The sequence below is a fragment of the Oryzias latipes genome, chromosome 12 (assembly GCF_002234675.1).
Source record: "Oryzias latipes chromosome 12, ASM223467v1".
Classification (NCBI taxonomy): Eukaryota; Metazoa; Chordata; class Actinopteri; order Beloniformes; family Adrianichthyidae; genus Oryzias; species Oryzias latipes.
The window spans coordinates 28912170-28930891 of NC_019870.2; the positions used below are offsets into that span (position 1 = coordinate 28912170).

General features: G+C 40.7%; 1 protein-coding gene across 2 annotated transcripts in view; it reads right to left on the minus strand.

The window, feature by feature from the left end:
- onecut2 (one cut homeobox 2) overlaps positions 1 to 18722 on the minus strand; it is a 47222-nt gene that overhangs the window by 22807 nt on the left and 5693 nt on the right. The window contains exon 2 of one of the 2 annotated variants that reach the window (XM_023960604.1): positions 3722 to 3814. The exons of the other annotated variant lie outside the window; for it this stretch is intronic. Within the exon in view, the coding sequence (XP_023816372.1) occupies positions 3722 to 3814 (93 nt within the window). The remainder of the gene's footprint in view (positions 1 to 3721; positions 3815 to 18722) is intronic. 2 annotated transcript variants of the gene reach the window in all.

An 18722-nucleotide genomic window follows, 5' to 3' on the forward strand; every position in this document is an offset into this window, starting at 1 on the left:
AGCGTTTGCTGCAGAACAATATTCTTTGAAAACAGTTACTCCTCGCGGGCCGTTAGACTGCTTATTACCAAACAGTCGCTTTAGACAAACTCATGCTACTTATGGAGCTAACTGATGAGATTACCTTTTGTTGACAGAAAGGTAAACTAGATGGATCCAGGAAAACTGCAAGCAGATGACACCCTCAAGATCAAGAATGCAGATATCAGCTGGTGTGCTTCTCACATTATCAATGACATTGCAAATATTTAAGAGCCTATGTGAAACTTTCAAGCTGAAGACTTACTGCAGGGAACTATCAAATTGGACCAAATGTAAAGGAAGAACAAAAGATCTGCCAATAGACTCAACTCTCGCAAGGCGAGGTGGGATCTGTTTTATTTTTTATTTTTAATTAACTGATTCCAGTTTACTCTGTCCTTCTGGATGCACTGTCTTGTCTACATCAAGAGGAGGTGATGATCCATAACCTGTTGCGTTACATACAGTATTAGCACAGAAATCCACCATCAAATTCACGGTGGACCTTGAAGTGTAAGGTTTAGGCTTCTGTTCCTGCTGTCTGTTGCCTCTTTGTCCCTCCCAGTCTTTATTACCAGGTTCTCAAGTGGGATTATTCTTCTTATTTGGCTTTCCATGTAGGAGTATCTGGTATGGCTATCCTCATGCCACAACATTTCAGGTGGCCTTCAGTGCCTTCTGACCTTCAGGCTCAAGTGTCAAGTTGCCACAAAGGCCTCCTATGTGGTTGCTTCAATCTCTGCCAGACCCTTCCCGCCTGTTGTTTCTGCCATGAAATCAATAACAGGCCTTCCTGCCTCAAGAAACAACACTGTCGCTCTCTGCATTACAGACACATTTTCCAAGATGGCCCATGTTTTGCTTCTGCTGGGTCTGCCATCTGCAAAAGGAACTTGCTGTGGTGGTCGCTAAGCTTCTTTGTCTCCAGCATGGTCTCCTTATGAACATTGTTTTAGAATGGGCCAACTCAATTCTTAGTGGCCTTCTTAGAGTTCTGCAAACTCTGGAGATCAAGGTTAGCCTGTTTTCTGGTTACATCCCCAGACTAATGGTCAAGTAGAGTGGTTAAACTAGGACCTACAGACTTCTGTGATGGCTTTGTCCTTTAAGCACTTGGTCCTTTCCATTCCCCTGGATAGAATATGCTCACAACTCCTTGTTAAACTCTTGAGGGTTCTTTCCCCTTTCAGCAGCCCTCCCCTCTTCCCTCATCAGAAGCCATGAGCCTCACTATCTGGTCCAGTGGGTTTTGTGCGATAGTGCCAGCGCATCTTGAGAAAGTTTTGAGCTCTGTTGATGCACAACTGAGAGAAGAATATTACATTATTTTTAATGTTCTGTAGGTCCGGTTTCATCACAAACATATAATTCTTGCCCTCCTTACATTTGTTCTGCTTCTTTTGATGGTCCTTTTTTCACTGTAACAATTTTTTTCTAAACCTAAGAGGTTTCTAAACCTTCCGCACAAGTTTTAACCCTTGTGCTATCCTTTGACCCCCCCTTACATTGATGTGTTCTCCCTACCATGACAAAGGTGGATAAAGGTGGAAAGATTTCATGTAATCCATGGACACCAGTGAAGATCACAAATCATTGAAGAAAAAAGGTTCAGAGCACTGTCTAGTGGGTCTAGATGACCCAACTCCCAATGTTAAAGTGCCTAGGATAGCACAAGGGTTAGGACGACGTCTAAAAGGATCTCAACAGACTCACACAAACAGCCCAGCAATGGGTTGTTATTCAGGGATAAATGACAGTTTCCAAGTTCAGATTGAAGATAGCTCCTCTGTAGAGGAAAGTGGTGAAAAAACAACCACAAGGGGGCAAAATCCTGTGTTTTTGTGAGACTAAAACTTTGAAACTATCTGCATAATTGGTATGTTGGAAAGAGCATTAAAGTTGTGAACATTTCAACAGGCCAATTCAAAAATACCTTTCCCAAACAGAATTTCTTTATTTGTTCCCAGATGCCCTTTGCTCTTTTGGTGCTGTTTTTTTTGCCCTGAACTCTTGCCTAAATCCCAACTCCTGTCTACTTTGGTGCTGTGATCAACACCAGCATGTCTGGTAGCAGGACTGGTGTGGACCGCTCCTGTGGGGGGTACAACGTTACCTAGTTTCGGTTCGTCTACTGTGGCCTGAAATGTTTGGATTTTTCTATTCATCTTCCTCACCTGCTATTTTATCAAGTCACTTCAGATGAACAAAATAGAGATAGAAAATCCGAAGAATGGGGGGGGTTCCCGACTGTACAGGCCTCCAATCATTTTGGTTTGTTTCGTCTGTTCAATAATTATTTTCAAGATGAACTTTGACGAACATTAATTGTTAAATCCTTCCCATTGTTTTCATCACTCTTTTAAATATTGAAGATCTTTTGTTCTTCTTTACTTTGGGTTTGGTAAATGACCTAAAGCTCTACTCTCACTTGCTTCCTCTTCCATTCCCCCATGCTGACACCTTCAGACATTGATGGCGGCTCCACTGCCGAACACTGACGCTAACCTGGAACCACCAGGAGCAAAGTGGGGTTCAGTGTCTTGCCGACGGACACTTGGACAGGAAAGATGAGAACCAAACCTGCAATCCCCCAATCAGAGGTCTACCTCTGCACCACAGCAGAGACTATAACATAGTGTGATTTGCACAAAATTACCATAAATATCCTCAAAACTAATAGTAATGACGACAATCGATAACTAAATCCTTGTTTTACGAAGTTACATTGACACTTGGACAAAAGAAATTGAAAGGTCTTCAAACTTGGTTAAATTGCTGTTTATTTAAAATAATTTTTAATGTATTTTTCTTTGTCTGTGTTTATCATCCAACCTTATCATACACATTATTTTTTTGAGTTTTTAAACATTAGAGGGGCCTGGTTTTATTTATGATGCAACCCTTTATTAGTTTTTGCCGTGTATGAAATCAAAAGTTTTACAAGTGTTGAGACATCTACTATTAATATACTATAACCTACTATTTATACATTTATTTATTTTCACAGCTATGTTGTAATACCGCCTTATGAAGAACAAGAACACTTCAAAAAGTGACTGTGGTAGCTTGGAATTGAACCTCTAACCGGTCAGTGTTTTAAATAAGTTTTATTTGCATACCTTTCTTTGTTTGTTTGGAGTCGTGTGATGTTTATGATGCTGTATTTGACAATTTAATGACACTATAGTTGTTACATAACTAATGTCTTGAATATAAATGTGGTTATAAATTTTATTTTTGTCATAATATTTGTGAAAAGTAATTAGCAACATTTACTTAGATGCAATAATAATATTTGTTCACTAAAAAATACACTAACTAATACAAATGACCTTGACAAACTATTTAGTTTAGAAACCGTTAAGCTTTAATGTCAAATGAAACGTGAGCTTTACGGGGGGTTGAGGTTCACACGGGGGGTGAAGGCCCAGGCCTGGAGGAAAAAAAGTCCTTAACAAAAACGCCACCCGCAAAAATCAAACGAGTTTATGTAGTGACAAAAATGAGCATTAATGATGTGTTGACTCTGACATGTGACAAATTTAAGGTTATACTCGCTCCATATTTCTTTTCTAATCTTCTGATCTCAAAAAAAGTTTCCATTTTTACCATTTCTGAATGAGAGCAGAACATGCATGAGCTACGATGTTTCCTACGTCTAGAGAGACACCGGAGAACAGACAGACATGATAATACTTACTTGAATACACAGCATGGGTTACCTTGGCTTCAGTGTCACTGTGAGGAACGTTGGAGTAAGGGTTGTATCTCACTGGGCTGCGACAGCTCGCAACTAGTTGGAGACAAAATTGCGAGAAAAAAAAAACGCTAATTAGGAGCATTTTCTACTTTAGAAATCACAATGAATTTAAATAACACGAATTTTGCCTGAACTCCCTATGAGGTTTTGTTAAAGTTGCCTGGGAATCACATGCATCTTAAGAACTGGATTCATTTCCAGTAGTGGTGGTAAATCTCTCCCAAAGAAGTGACAGACTTCTTCAGCTTTCTGTCGGAAAGGTTCTACATCTGTTGAAAAAACTAGTTAAATGTCTGTGACGTTTCTAAAAATACTTTTCACATAGGAAAGTTGTCGTGTTCATGTTGTCTAAATCCTGAAACATTTAGGGATGTTAGGAATAGATTTTTTAAGAAAGCCGATTGTAATTTCTCGCCAACAGTTGCAGCCCAGTTAGATGCAATATGGTCAGAATCCGTTGTAATTTTTCTATTTGGAAGTGACACATGACCCTATGGAGGTATGGAACAAACTGCCTTTAAAATCAAGCAGATTACTTTGAATTTTGATGTGGAAAGGACGGTCCCCAACTGGATGGAGACAGGCAAAACTCCAGAAGGCTTTAAATTCTCAAAAGCCATCCAGCTTGAGCACAACACGCTGCACCGCAAATCCATGAGGGGTTTCTATCTCACAGAGTTTGACAGCAGGGAAACATGTCTAAAGGAAATGTGTATACAGCACCAATGAACTCTACAGGAAGGGAAACACCATGGAATCAAAAGTTTATGGACGTAGCAGCTTTTAAAAGAGAAAACATTTGCTAACCTTCAACCTGCTTAATGTTGACAGTGTGGACAGTCCGAGGAATGCTTGGACATTGAGCACACACATTTACCAGAACTAATAGATGACGAGTTAACTGGCCTCTCGGTATCTTTCTTATCAGCAATGTTTTGGAGGCCTGAAATCATTCTGTCACACACACAATGGTGACATTCCGACACACCATTCCCTGCTGTTTGACCACGACAAGAGGCAGAGGAAATTACACATTTGATCACTTCAACTCTCCAGAGTTTATGTTTTTTGTTGCCAAGAACACATGTTCTACATTTTGTCTTTCTTTCTATACATGTCTCATGTCTGTTCCATGTCTCCTGCTAAACCTGTCATCATTTAAGGCTGTAATGTTTACAACTGGATCCTGTCCATCCAATATGGAAAATAATCCAATAAAGGACAGATCTGGCTTAACAAATCCTTTTACGTAGTCCAATCGAATAGAGAAAAATTCCATTCAATCCCAGCTGCACATCAAACCGGCTGTGTTTAATGCTTTTACCACCAAATTCTAGAAGGATGAGCATTTGGACCAGGGGTGGGCAAACTACGGTCCGCGGGCTGGATCCGGCCCGCCTCCATGTTTGGTCCGGCCCACTGAACAATGTCAGAGACCCATGTTTTTATTTTTCATCTGGCCACACGATCACGACCTGCATAGAACATGACATTTTCTTCCCCCCTTCTGCAGTTTGTGCTCCAACCTGAAACGCTCTAAAATCTCTGTCAAACAGATCAGAAGACAGTCTTTCCTTTCTACGTCACAGTTCATCTTTCCCGGTTTAGCTCCTCATTCTTTTAGAGCAATCATGCTGCTTTTTATAAACAGCGCATCCTGTTCTGTATCCTGATTGGCTGGAGACCTTGTCAATCAATCTCCTCTGTGTCTCCTGTGCAGAAACGCGGATCTTTGTTTTCATTCTAAGATCCTGGACCTAATTTCTATGAAGGTTTGAGAATTTAAGCAAGAGAAAAGGGTGAAAATGTTCATGTTTGTGTGAGAAAAGTATATTTAGGCAGTGAGGAGATTTACTACCATGATAAACGTCTGTAATCAGACTCCATGGATTTCACCGATCACGGTTATTTTTTGAACGTAACTCCTGGAATAAACGAGGGAACTCTGTTCTGGGGAAAAGGTAACACAGAAATATGCGTAGCTGCAGCAGAAGACATTGAAATGTGCTTTTTAACATTGTTACTGGATGAGAAACAGACATGCAGGACACAGCTGTTCAGTTTTAGTGCAAACTGTGAGACGAGAGGAGCTGCAGCCCTCAAAGTCTCAGCGGGAAAATCCACTATTTATTGGTTTTTCTTTTTAATTTCTCAGTATATTTTTTCCTGACTTTTTGTCTTTGAAAATCACGGTTGTTTGGTCATTTTTTTTACTTCATAAAGAGTGCTATTTATTTTATTAAAAGGATCATGAATAAATAAAACTTTATTATAGGGCTTTAGGACAAAAAAAAGATAAAAGAAGTTGAAAGAAAAAGAGTTCTTGTGGCCCTCCTAAAAAAAAGTTTGGGGTGTTAGAAGATTTATTGTTTTTCAATCTTACGATCATTCAAACACCACATGAACGCAGCATTTCTCTAAGTTTTACATGAGGTACATCAAGCCGTTGGTGCAATTGGCTAAAAACTCTAAAATGTTCTGCTTAACCCTTGTGCTATCTTAGATGACCCCCCCCCTTCCATTGACGTGTTCTCCCTACCATGACAAAGGTGGATAAAGGTGGAAAGATTTCATGTAATCCATGGACACCAGTGAAGATCACAAATCATTGGAGAAAAAAGGTTCAGAGCACTGTCTAGTGGGTCTAGATGACCCAACTCCCAATGTTAAAGTGCCTAGGATAGCACAAGGGTTAAGCCTTAGTCACAACTTCCTTTATGGCTGGATACAGGCTGAAAAATGGCCATGCAGTTGGTCCGCACAAAATATCACGATTTTATGCCTCTGTGAACCCGTATGGTGACAATGCTTATAAACATTTTTTCTATGGGCATGCTGCAGGCGACAGGGAGAGCTAGGTGAGTAGCAGTCGTGGCTTACAGATTTTTCCACTTTTTAACCCTCCCAAATCCGTCAGTGCTGTTCAAGGGAAAGGTGTAATTTCCTTATGCACTTCTTGAACACACATTGGGGCCCCCTCGCATGCAATCTGGATGTTAGAAAAGAGAAATTAGACAGTGTGGTTTGTGTGGGCAGCCTACAGACTCTTATGCATCTCATGCACACCTATTGCATGCAGCATTTGAGCGCGGTCAGTGAGGAGCCCGTGCATGCACAACTGTGCACAACGATAGCATCGTCTGTACGTCATGAGTGCGTTTAACTCACATTATCCTTACAAATCCTTCACGATACACTTACAGGACAATGGTTGGTATGTTCCATTTTCTTAACATCCACTGAGGTGGGTGCACAAGCCTAAAGAGAACTGCAAAACACACCTTAAGATGTAGCCCATCCTGTTTCTGGCCCTTCACAGGCCCGGACAACCCAAAAACCTGCAGCTTCCTGTACATGTCAACCCCCCCAACAGGTTCCTGTGACCAAGACTTTAGAGGTCGGGTGAGAAGCTTGATCCCCCAGGAGGTGCTTGCAGTAAAACTGCTGTTTCTCCGCATCACGAGAAAGTCATGTCATGTCCCTGGGGAATTTCATGAGCATATCCCACTGAAGTGAGGTCCTGGAGAAGACCCGAGACCTCCTAGAGGGACTATGCCTTTCTGCTGGCCTGGAAACCAGCAAAAAGGGTGGGAACTCCTCTAACAGATCAGAGTTTTTTCAATAACGCTTTGAAACATGAATGTCAGGAAATCAATGACATTTTCAGCATCTCTTTCAAAATATCAAACTATTTGTAACTCATCTGAGTTGTTCCAAAATATTCAACACCACCATTTTTTTTTAAATAAATGTATTATTCATTCTATTGGGATTCTGGCTTGACGGATGGGATCCTGAAAGAAATGAATTTGATGGAAAAAATAGGAAAAAAGCTTCAAAACGTGACAGTCATAGATTATCCAGCCACCCATTCATAAATCCATCCATCCATTTTCTGAACCTGCTAATCCCTTTTGGGGTCACTGTTTTGCTGGAGCCTATCCCAGCGTTTAGACGTCATCTAAAACGGTGAACTGTTCCTTTTAAACTACATAAGCTGATCTAACAGGTGAGCAGGAAATAGTCGTGGGTTGTTAGACAGCAAATGAGATGCCAACATAAACAACATGACACAACATCCACAGTTTCACGGTTTAACGGGAGAGAGCGGAACATGAAGAAGGACAAATATATAACTTTTTTCTTAATGTGTTTGTTTGCTTTTACCATTTGTCCATCAGACTTTAAACAGATTTCCCTTCAGTTTGCATGTATGTAAATCTGTCTGCTGACAGCTTCAGTAAAGTTGTGCGATATATGCAGAGCTATAGGGCATGAGCTCGCCACGGTGGCCGAGAACCGCCATTGCAGCAACAACAAAAAAGGAGAAAAAAAAAAGCAACTGCAAACAAAAAGAAAATGAAATGCAAATAAAAAATAAACGCTGCAATTAATAACCGCCATCACAGCAAAAAAGAAAAAAAAGCGATGCAAAAAACAGAAAAGAAATGCAAACATAAAAAAGCGATGCATCTAGGAAAACGGCTGCAAATACAAGGAAAGCCTTAGAGGAAGTGACATCACCACAAAAGTGACGCCACAACAGATCTGGGGTCAGTTTGCAGAATGTACACTAGAAGTGGATTGGTTTTTACTACACACCGCTGAAGAAAGAAGGAGGGATACAGGAGTACGACTCGGAAACTGAACGAGAAAGTGAAGTAAGAGAAAATGTTGGTGTTAAGTGTTACTATGTGTAATTTTGATGTTATTTGGTTTGGTCAGAGGTAGCCCTAGGTTTTATTCCGGGTATTGTTAACTTCGGCTAACGCGCAGACACACCCAGTCCAGACAGTGTACAGAAAGACCACTAATCAAGCTGTGTTCACGCCGAACGCGATTCGCGGGCAAATTTGCGTCTACCGCCTCTCCTCACGGCAAAGTCTCTGCTGGCCGTCAATCTAAAAAATGTGTTTCAGAGCTTTTAGCTATTTGCTGTGATGGCGGTTATTATTTGCAGCGTTTTTTATTTGCATTTAATTTTCATTTTGTTTGCAGTTGCCTTTTTTTTTTTTTGCTGCAATGGTGGTTGTCGTCCACCGTAGCTCACTGACGTCTAGCTAAAAAGCAACACATACAACACATAAGTCTGGGAAGCAGACACACACCGGGATTAGCTACTTTTGCTGCTGTTAGAGACTTTTGGTGACTTTGATGCGAGGTCTGTTTTTTTTTTTGAGAGCAGTAATGGATGCTGCTATGCTGCCCTGCTGTGTCGCTGCAGAGACCATAAAGTTTAAAGGGCAAATCATTTTTCATCTTCATGCAGCGGTACCTCCCAGCTGCAGACAGACCAGAAAGATGCTCCCAGCGCCAGACGGACCCGACTGAAAAGGAGAGAATTTGCTTCTGCGCCAAGATCCCCATTCATGCAGAATTCAGCAACTAAATGATGACTTCCTTTTTGTTTTGAATCAGACTTTACCTGCTGGAGATCCACAAAATATTTAATGTCTACAATAGAAAATAAAGTGATAGATTTAAAAAAAATATTGTTTGTAACCAGATTAACTAATGTTTATTTTATTTGGAAGTTGGAGATTTTAACATGTCAGTCAACAGGACAGTGCCCCCCCCCCCCCTTCTGAAACCATGCAATCATTAGAGGAAATGCAACATTTGGCACATCTCGGCTAACTTGAACACCATCGGGTGACATCATGGCCTTCATTGCATTAGTTATCACTTTCTTTTTAAATGCATTTTAAAGAGAAGACAGAGCTGCACTGTAAGGCTGGTGTCTTTGGTTTGACATTTATTGAAAAAATGTGGATCATTGTTAGAAGATAAATTCTAATCAGTATCAGTACCTGCTGATCACAGCATCTTCAAATCTGGAAGCTGGTTCCGAATTCCAATTTTCAAAACTCATGTTCCTCTCCATCTCTCCTGGCTGTTTGCTTGTGGCTCTCCTCGTCTCTCTTGTCTATACACTATAGACCCCCCACCCACCCCCACCCCCCACCCCAGCACCATCTTTTCCAGGAACTGGTCTGGATCAGGTTCCTGCAGATCAATGGAGATCTGGGTCTGCAGCGTTTACGTTATCGTTGCCAGTATTAATGCTCTTTTAATCTGCCTGGGATTACAGCCATCGATCCATGTCATCCATCCGCTCCAAAGCCGAGCCCGAGCTGCTGGATCATACCAAGAAAACACCCACAGACGCGTTTACTCTCTAAAATGATGTGTGGGAGAAAATAACCTGAGAAGAGGAGAGGCTGGAAGAAAAAAAAGAAGCCCTGATTCCTTGTTTATGTGGCGACCGATGGCTGACTGATCACTTCAGCACGTCCACATGCAGAGAGCTGCTGACAAAGGACCTCAAGATCGAACGCTTTAGAGAAGTTTCTCAATTTGTTTAATTTCAAAAATCTTCCAAAAACATTATTTACAAAAAAAAAGGTATTTTGATCAAGTTCAACGCAGCACAATAACGGTTGTCTTAAACCACAGCAGATAATGTAACAGGTGCAATAAAAAACTCATATATAATAATCGTCATAAACATTCTTTTAAATGGTCATAGACTGATTGCATTACGGCGTTCCCTTCACACCAACGTGGCGAGAAGGAAATTGTATTTACTCTCAGGTTTATTTGAACAGAGTCTGTTTTTGACCGTGAAACGTGCCTGCAGCCTGATGGGTTTGTCCTGCCTGCTGTCGCTCATTTCCCCTCTGGACAGAGTTATTTTATCTGCACTGTGACACCAATACTAATGAAGCTGGGAGAGGAAGAGGGGAGCAAAGAGAGCGACGACCGTGTGACGAAGAGAGGGGAAGGAAGCGCACAAAACATGCAAAAAAACAACAACACAAGGGCTTAGAAAAGGGATAAAACTGGATAAATCACAAGACAGGTGTGGTGAAAATGTAAAAAACATCAAACAGAAACACCTTTGAAATGTGAGTCACTGGGTTTTTGCTATGAGAAAATGTGTTTAGATCAACTCTACATTACAATAAATCCTCCAAACCTAAAATAGACAAACACTCGGTTCTGTTTCCTTTCAGCTTCTATATGACAGATCTGGTGGTTACAGTTAATATCTGGGTTCAACTTTGGTTTGTTAATCTGAGTTTATAAACGTGTTTTTTTTATTTAATTTGCCACTTTAAATTTTTATTTGAAGTCTCACTCAGATCATCTTTTGATCTATTTTCAAAGTGTTCCCAGTGGTTTGTTTGCCTTTTTTAGCCAAAATCAATTCAGAATCATTCTTGAACCTAGTTTCTGCAGAGCGGCAGCAGTTCATCAGAAATTCACCTCTGAGTTGTGGGTGGGATGTTAGCAAAGAGTGAGCCCCCCCTCTGCTTCCCATCATCCCTTTGTTTACATTCTCTCTTGCTAGCTTACAGCCCCTCACTCTCCCAAGTTAACAGTAGCGGTGCAACAAAAACAGCAGCAACATCAGATCCGTCCATCCGTCCAGTTCTGATCCAGATTCCAGCTCAGACCAGGAAAACAAAGACATTCCATAGACATGATCCATAGCTCATCTGTATATTCTATGTCTTTACTTGATTTATTTAATTTTATTATTAGGCATAACATGTGTTATGTTGTAATAGTGTACATAATTTATTACTTACTTACTTCTTACTTTTTTCTATTTTTGCACATTTATTGTATTTGAATACTTGCACATTTGGGAACACCCCTCACTTTTGCACATTGCTGTCACTTTTCTTTTCTCTGCTCTTTGGAACTGCTGTGACAATTGAATTTCCCCAATGTGGGATCAATAAAGAATATCTATCTATCTATTCATGGATCTGTTTGTCTTTGGGCTGCCCAGCATACTTTTACGCTACAAATAGTCTCTTTTTCAAACTGGATTTTTATGTATGCACCTAAATAAATAAATAAAATGAATAAAGAAATCCTCAGAAATACAATTTGGAATTTAATTTTTGTCAAATATGTCCTCATTCATCAGAAAAGAAGATGGAAGAGCATGTTTAAAACAAAAAAAACATGGTTTTTAATCGTTATACAATTTTTTGACAACTAAGCTTTCTAAAATTGAATATATTTGGTTGAATGCTATGAATCCTTCAACCATTGTTTTCCTTTTTCTCTTTCTTTATTCTAGTATCTTCCTCCATGTTTTACCGCTTATCTCCTCCTACAATGTTTCATCTATTTTAACTATTCAAATGTTCAGCTCTTTCAGCTTTTTCCAGCTGTGACTTTTGGTCCTTCAAATCCTTGAACTTTTCCAGACATTCCAGGATTTCTGCCTCCATAGAAATAAACGGGGAATCCTTGGTGCAGAAACTCGCTGGTTCGATACCCGGCTCTGGAATTTTTCAAAAAATTATCTTTGTTATTATTATGATGTTTTCACCTCATTTATGATCAACTTTGATCATTTCTTGGTTAAATTTTTTTGTGTACCAATTATTACCTTTTAAGTTTATCATGCAACCTGCATTTACTTCTGGAAATGCAGCTCCTTCTAGTTTTCTATAGTTCCTCATGAAGGCCAAATCACATCCCAAACAAAGGCACTGGTTACATAAGTCTCTGTTTTAGCTTTTTGGTTAGGATGAGTGATTCCTTACATACATTTCCCTTTTAGGCCCAAAAGACATGATGTCTTTGCATTTAAAAAAAAATAGATATACAATTAAGAACTTCTTTTAATCTCTCTGCCTTCTTTGTTACATCTGATATTTGTTCAAAGATTGTTTTAAATCGTTTCAAAGATTTAACAATCATTTTTCTTAAGGTTCTGAATTGTCTTTGCGTTCCCTCTACAGACATCTTCTCTTTAGAGTCCAGTTTCACTCTGTCGTCTGAACAACATCTGATGGATTTAGATCTTTATTCCTTAATTTGTCAGTTTGTTGGAGTTTTTGTGCTGTAATTCACCATTGCTTTCTCGGCCACATCCATTAAATTAACTTTTTTACTTCAATGTTTAGTTTTTGAATTCAGATCTCAAACTTTTCCCAAAGCTTTATGTTGGTTTTGTCATTGCCGTCACCCTAAACAGTAATACGTTGGTTAGCCACAGAAAGGAGGCAATTAGCTTTTTATTCTGTTCTTGCTTCTTTTGTAGTTTCATTCCGTTGCTATGGTTACCTCATGCACCGACAGGCTATTCTACTGCTTCTAGAAAGGGGGGGGGGGGGGGGGGGTTTGAGGCTGTGAAGGTGAATTCTGCAAATATTTTGAACATTGCACTAAATGCAACCATAAGAATTTGGAACAGGACTTATTAGAAAGATCAGATTTGCTAAAATTTCCCATGATGCAATGAGGTCAAGCATTGTGCGGCTGTCTGTCTGATGCAAAAACAAACTTTAAAAAAGAGAATTCTCCTTTGAAAAAACAGCTTTGGACATCCATGAAGTCATTTTACAGGTTGTAACTTTGACCTTTTTTTTCTTTAAAAACATTAAACTTGACAGCTAGACTGACAGAACTGAATCTGTGAAGGTCTTTGTGTTTATTTCATTTGAGTTAAAAGTTTCTGTTGAGATTTTTTCTTCCTATCACATTTGCGAGGATTGAAAACATCCGACTGACCATCCTGAATTTTTGTTTTTATAAGGAGACCAAGAGTTTCTTAGGTAAGAGCAAAAGTCCAAAAATGCTACTCGCAAAAGTAGCGTTTACGTTGATCAAGAAGACCTCTACGCCACATGCAATGACGGCTAAAAATTAGCCCAAACACAACTGAAGGAAGATTCTGCGGCTGCTTGCAAGTGCAGAGGTCTGCCTGCATTCTCTGGGCATACCGCCTCAATGGCTTCTGAGTCCAAGTGTCACGTTTGATTTGACCGGCCTAATAAAGCCGTGACAGACCCATTTTCTCCTCTGAACCCCATCCACTCAGCCGGCCAAGCAACACTTCTTCTCCTGGCCTAACACTGTCGGGGCTCCCTAATTGGTGTGGGCAGTCTAAAAAAGGAAAGTCACAATGCAGCTGCTCGCATAGATTGTTCTTACTGGTCTACAGCACCTCAAGCATCAACATTGGGAGACATCTGAGGGACGTCGGGGAGCATTTATGCTCGGACATTACGGCAAACAGAACGGCAGACAGGTTGAAGACGTTTGTTGCAGATTCCTCCAGGACAGAGAAGTTTCCTTTCAGACGTGTGACAGAACCTCCAAAGCTGAAACTGCCCTTTTTTACGTCTCACTTTTCAGCCTCCGAAACTGCTGTTGACAGTATAAGACGAGATATAACAGCGTCTGTCAAACCTCCTCACGCCGACACAAACAAACATCACGAGTCTCCTCTTTGTAGCCTGAAATCCATTATTGTGGATCGATAGCAGTCTGTGCATATGCAAGAGGTCAGGACGGAAACCTTGAAAACGAACACAAGCTGTATTCCCACAGTCTGGAGCAGTAACACACACACAAACACACACACACAGGAGCTGCTGGTAATCTGCGTTATAAGGCAATGTCCGGATCATTAATAATGCACTGCGTCTGCTCGCGGCAGGATGCATAAAATGGAAAGGATTCAGGCTCTGGAATTCAGATTTTCTGCACAATTTGGTAAATGTGGAGGTCTCTCTGTAACCTTAAATGCTGTCAATGCTTTCCCACCTTTTTGTTAAAAAGCAGACTCTCATGAAGTCTCATTAACGCTAAGCGTGAGCCTGAAACAAACTAAACAAAAACATAAATAATTTAGCTGAAAGCAATGCAAATCCTTCTTAAAGGAAAGTAGCTCTTGTTAGAACTGGATGTAATGTGCTCCAGTGTTTTACCTTGTCAACGATTAAAAAACTAGAATTGGGAATAAACAAAAGCACAAATAAAGTGTGTTGAGAGGCACTGATGCCGCGGGAGAACAAAAACACCAATAAAACGAGGCTGGATCTGCCGCAGGTTCACCTGCAGCCGCAGGATCTTCATCCAAACAATGGACTCCTCCCCCCTCGCCCTTCCTCCATTTTGGCTGGTTAACCCGGCTGCGAGGTGAAGAAGAAGTGAAGTGAGCAGACCGAGGCGGGTCATGCTGAGATTCCCATCAATAATTCATTGGGCCGCTGCTGCCTCTGCTCTTGTGTTCAATTCCCCTGACAATCACATAATACCTCCCCCCCCCAAAAAAAAGAGAGGAATGGGGGGGAGTCAGAAGGAGAGAGGTCCGCAAAAGGAGAAAATGATGAAAGGATAAAAGAAGGTAGGTATATGGGCTAAAAAAGATCCTTGTTTCTGCTTTAGGGGGGCTTTGGCTGATGAATCCAGAGAATCATCCGAGCTCATGCCGAGTCAACACAGAGGCTGCAGAATTAAAGCAAGAACAACCCGAAAAGGCCCGTCGGATGCATGGAAAACGCTTGCAAATGGGGCTTTCAGCAGCGGCCTGCAGGTGCAGTCGTGGCGGCGACCTCCATGCAGTTCCAGCACGTCCCAATCAGATGAGACCTTCACCCCCCTCCACCCATCGCCACACGGCCTCCACCTCCACGGCGGAGGTGAGCCTCCTGCCGAGACCGCACGGCCTCCGAGGGGGAAAACACTCGACCCCTCTCCTCCTGGTCAAACCTCGGCTGAGAGGAGGTTCTTGCTTCATTTCCACAGATGGATTTTTCCCTCACTCAATGAGAATCAATCAACCAATTGAAGTTCATCACTTCACCACAACCTCAGCCGTCCGGAAGGGTTTCACACCAAACAAACCAATGAGTCGACAAACAGGAAAACCGTGTCAATAAGACAATCGGATCTCAAAAGTAAAGAATCTCATTGATCAGATGACTGGTTGGTTATTAAATCACAACAAATAAAAACATATTTTCAGTTTTTCACGTCTTCGTTTTGTTCTATTTTTAGGCTTTTATCAATAAAATCTTCTGCCTTTATGACAGGAAATCAAGAAACCTTTAACAAAACAAGTGTTAAAATAACATTTAAAAAAAGTTTTTGCTTGTTAAAAAACATAAATGTCCATTTATTCAGTGTTCATTCACAGAAAGAGTTAGCTATGAAATTATCTAGGAGAAACTAAAGCAACCGAACCCACCTAAACCCACGGCTGCATGAGCCCTGATGAAACAACAATCATATGTCTAAAATATGGAAGATTAGAGGTGCTGAAGTAGAATATGGTCGTCGGTCAAGACGCCACTCGGTTCCCCTCATCCCCCCACTGCTGCCCCTTAGCTCACCTGGAGGTCAGAGGAGAGTTTGCTCCATCTATTGTCTCAGTGATGCTGCCCTGACTTTTGACCTCGCCTCTATTGGATGCTTGTAGCCATGCTGATCCGGAAAATTGCTGCTTCTGTTTCTACAGTCATTCTGAACTCAACTAGGAAAAAGACAACAATGAAAAAAGAAAAAAAACTAGAAGGAGCTGCATTTCCAGAAGAAAATGCAGGTTGATGCTGTATTGCTGAATGAAAATGAAACTTAAAGGGTAAAAATAAAAAATAAAAATATAAAATAAAGAAATGATCAATGTTGAGCATAAATGTAGGGAAAACAGCACAATAACAAAAAAGATATGTTTGTGAAAAATGCCAGAACCAGCGAGCTTCTGCACCAAGGATTCCCCATGTGTTTCAATGGAGGCAGAAATCCTGGAAATCCTGGAATATCTGGAAAATTTCAAGGATTTGAAGGACCAAAAGTCACAGCTGGAAAAAGCTGAAAGAGCTGAACATTTGAAGAGTTGGATGGATAAAATAGCTGAACAGTTGAAGGAGTTAAGGGACAAAAAATGACAGAAGATACTAGAATAAAGAAAGAAAAAAAGGAAAACAACGGTTGAATACTTTATAGCATTCAAACCATTTAAACAAACAAAACCAAAGCTTCTTCACGTGTGTTAAGTGTGTCACATGAAGTCATATACGGTTCCAGAACAGAACCAGGAAGAAACGTCAGCAGAAATGTCCGACTTACTGCGACCTCAAGACAAAAGAAAAAAGCGTCTCCTGTCACTCCAGGTCTACTTTCTACAGCAGCAGCTTAGAACACAGTTTCATTGTTTCATCATCACGTTAAAATAATTAACAATAGTGTAATAAAATACTAACTTTGTGAGAGGCTTGTGATGGACTGAATCCAGCACACGCCTGCTGTTCCGTCAAACCCTTCAGCTTATTTATAGAGCGAGGTTCTCTCACACAAAACAAGATGCCTTTACAACTGAACTGATGCTGCACGATTTAACATAGTTCAGCTCAGATCACACCAACAAGACCAAGGGGTGTCAGTTGTATTTCAATGATACTATGAGCGTCAGATTGCATGAAAGCAATGCAGACGTGCCAGCAGTCCTCATGCAGCCTTCTAATAGTACCAGGTCAGTGGGATTTTAAAACACAACATGACTTTCTGACTGAGAAACAAACAGGAGAGCATCTGCAGAGTCACAACTGTGCAGACTAGCTCTGGTCATGTTCTGCATTTGACTGGAGGAACAAACAGAAAGTTCTGCAGCTCAGCTGCCTTCATCCCCAGAATGATTGTGCCCTCAAACGGGTCGTATTGGGATTTTCCTGCTCCAACTTTTTCTCTCTTCTCTCAAATTATCCACCTATTGAGTCCTGCTGTATGTTTGAATATTATAATAATAATATATATATATATATATTATTTTGTGAAGAGCTTTTTAAAGAAGTTGTGTGTCAGACGCAGCGACGCAGAGGATGAGCGCATGCAGTGACACTCAGACACACCCACAGCCTCTGTAGCTCCACAGGGTCTGCACTTTGTTTTCCTCTGTCCTACAGCGGCCATTAACCGGGTTCTGCAAACGTTCATCTCAGTGGAAGAAGAAACCACCGCACTTTGAAGATCAAATGTAACTTTGCATGCACACTGTCAGAACGGGTAAAATCAACAGCTGGTTTAAAAGCATTAAAAGTCAAAAGACGGTTTATCTCTCCCAGCAGGAGAATCAAGAAATAGTTTCAGAACCGCCGTAGCGTCCAGGCTTTGCTTTGTGAACAGAAGATTGAATGTCAGAGACAGAGGGAGGCAGACGAGTGCATCTCACTCAGAAGTCCACAACGCTCTACTGTGACATTTTACAACACACCGGGGAGCACACGCGCCACCAACGCTCCTTCTCCCCCCTCAAGCTTCTCCCTCCACTGTCACTCCCGTCATTTCCCATTAACCCGTCCCGCCAAGCAGCGCTCCAGAAAATCAAGGAGGCCCTGATGAAATTACAGTCAAGTTCTGCAGAGATAATCTCATCCACGTCAGGGATCCAGTCATCAAACCAGCCCCCACCACCAAGAAAAAAAAAAAAACATATCTGAAGACGGTCTGAAATCTGTGCAAGTGCAGCAGAAATGAGCAAATGTACTCTGATTACTCCCTCCAAGTCAAAGTTACTCCTCAACATTTGAAAATTCAAACAGACCGAATATTAAATAAACTGATGAATGTGAATATAAATTTCAATCTATTTTGTTTCATGAGCAAATATGTTAAACACCTCAAAGATTCCCTATTTAGGCATCCATGTGAGGTGGACGGATCTTAGGATCAGTGAGGACACAACAAATAAACAGAAAACCACAAGAAATGAGGACCAAAGGCAAAAGAGTCGGTGAATAAAATGTCCTTTTTCTCACACCTAATGCCTGTTTTGGTTTAGAATTTTAAATGTATATTTATTTTACATTTTATAAACATCTATTTATTTCTATTTGTAAATATATTCAACCTTTGGAAAAGAAGCTCAGCCTTATGCCTCCAGTTCGCTGTGGTTCCGTTCCATAGACAGTAATAAACACAACGTTTACGTAATTCAGAACTTCATTTCCAAAATGTTTCATGAGAAATAACGAGCGGCCGGCCTTTGGCCTTTAAGCTGAAGCTCCACTCTGAAGAAGGAGGTAAAAACTTCTATTGCAGAAACTCTCAGAAAATCCTTTAACATCAAACTGATTGTTATTTCAAAGCTTTTCTCTTTTAAAGTCAATTTTAAGTTCAAATCTCACTT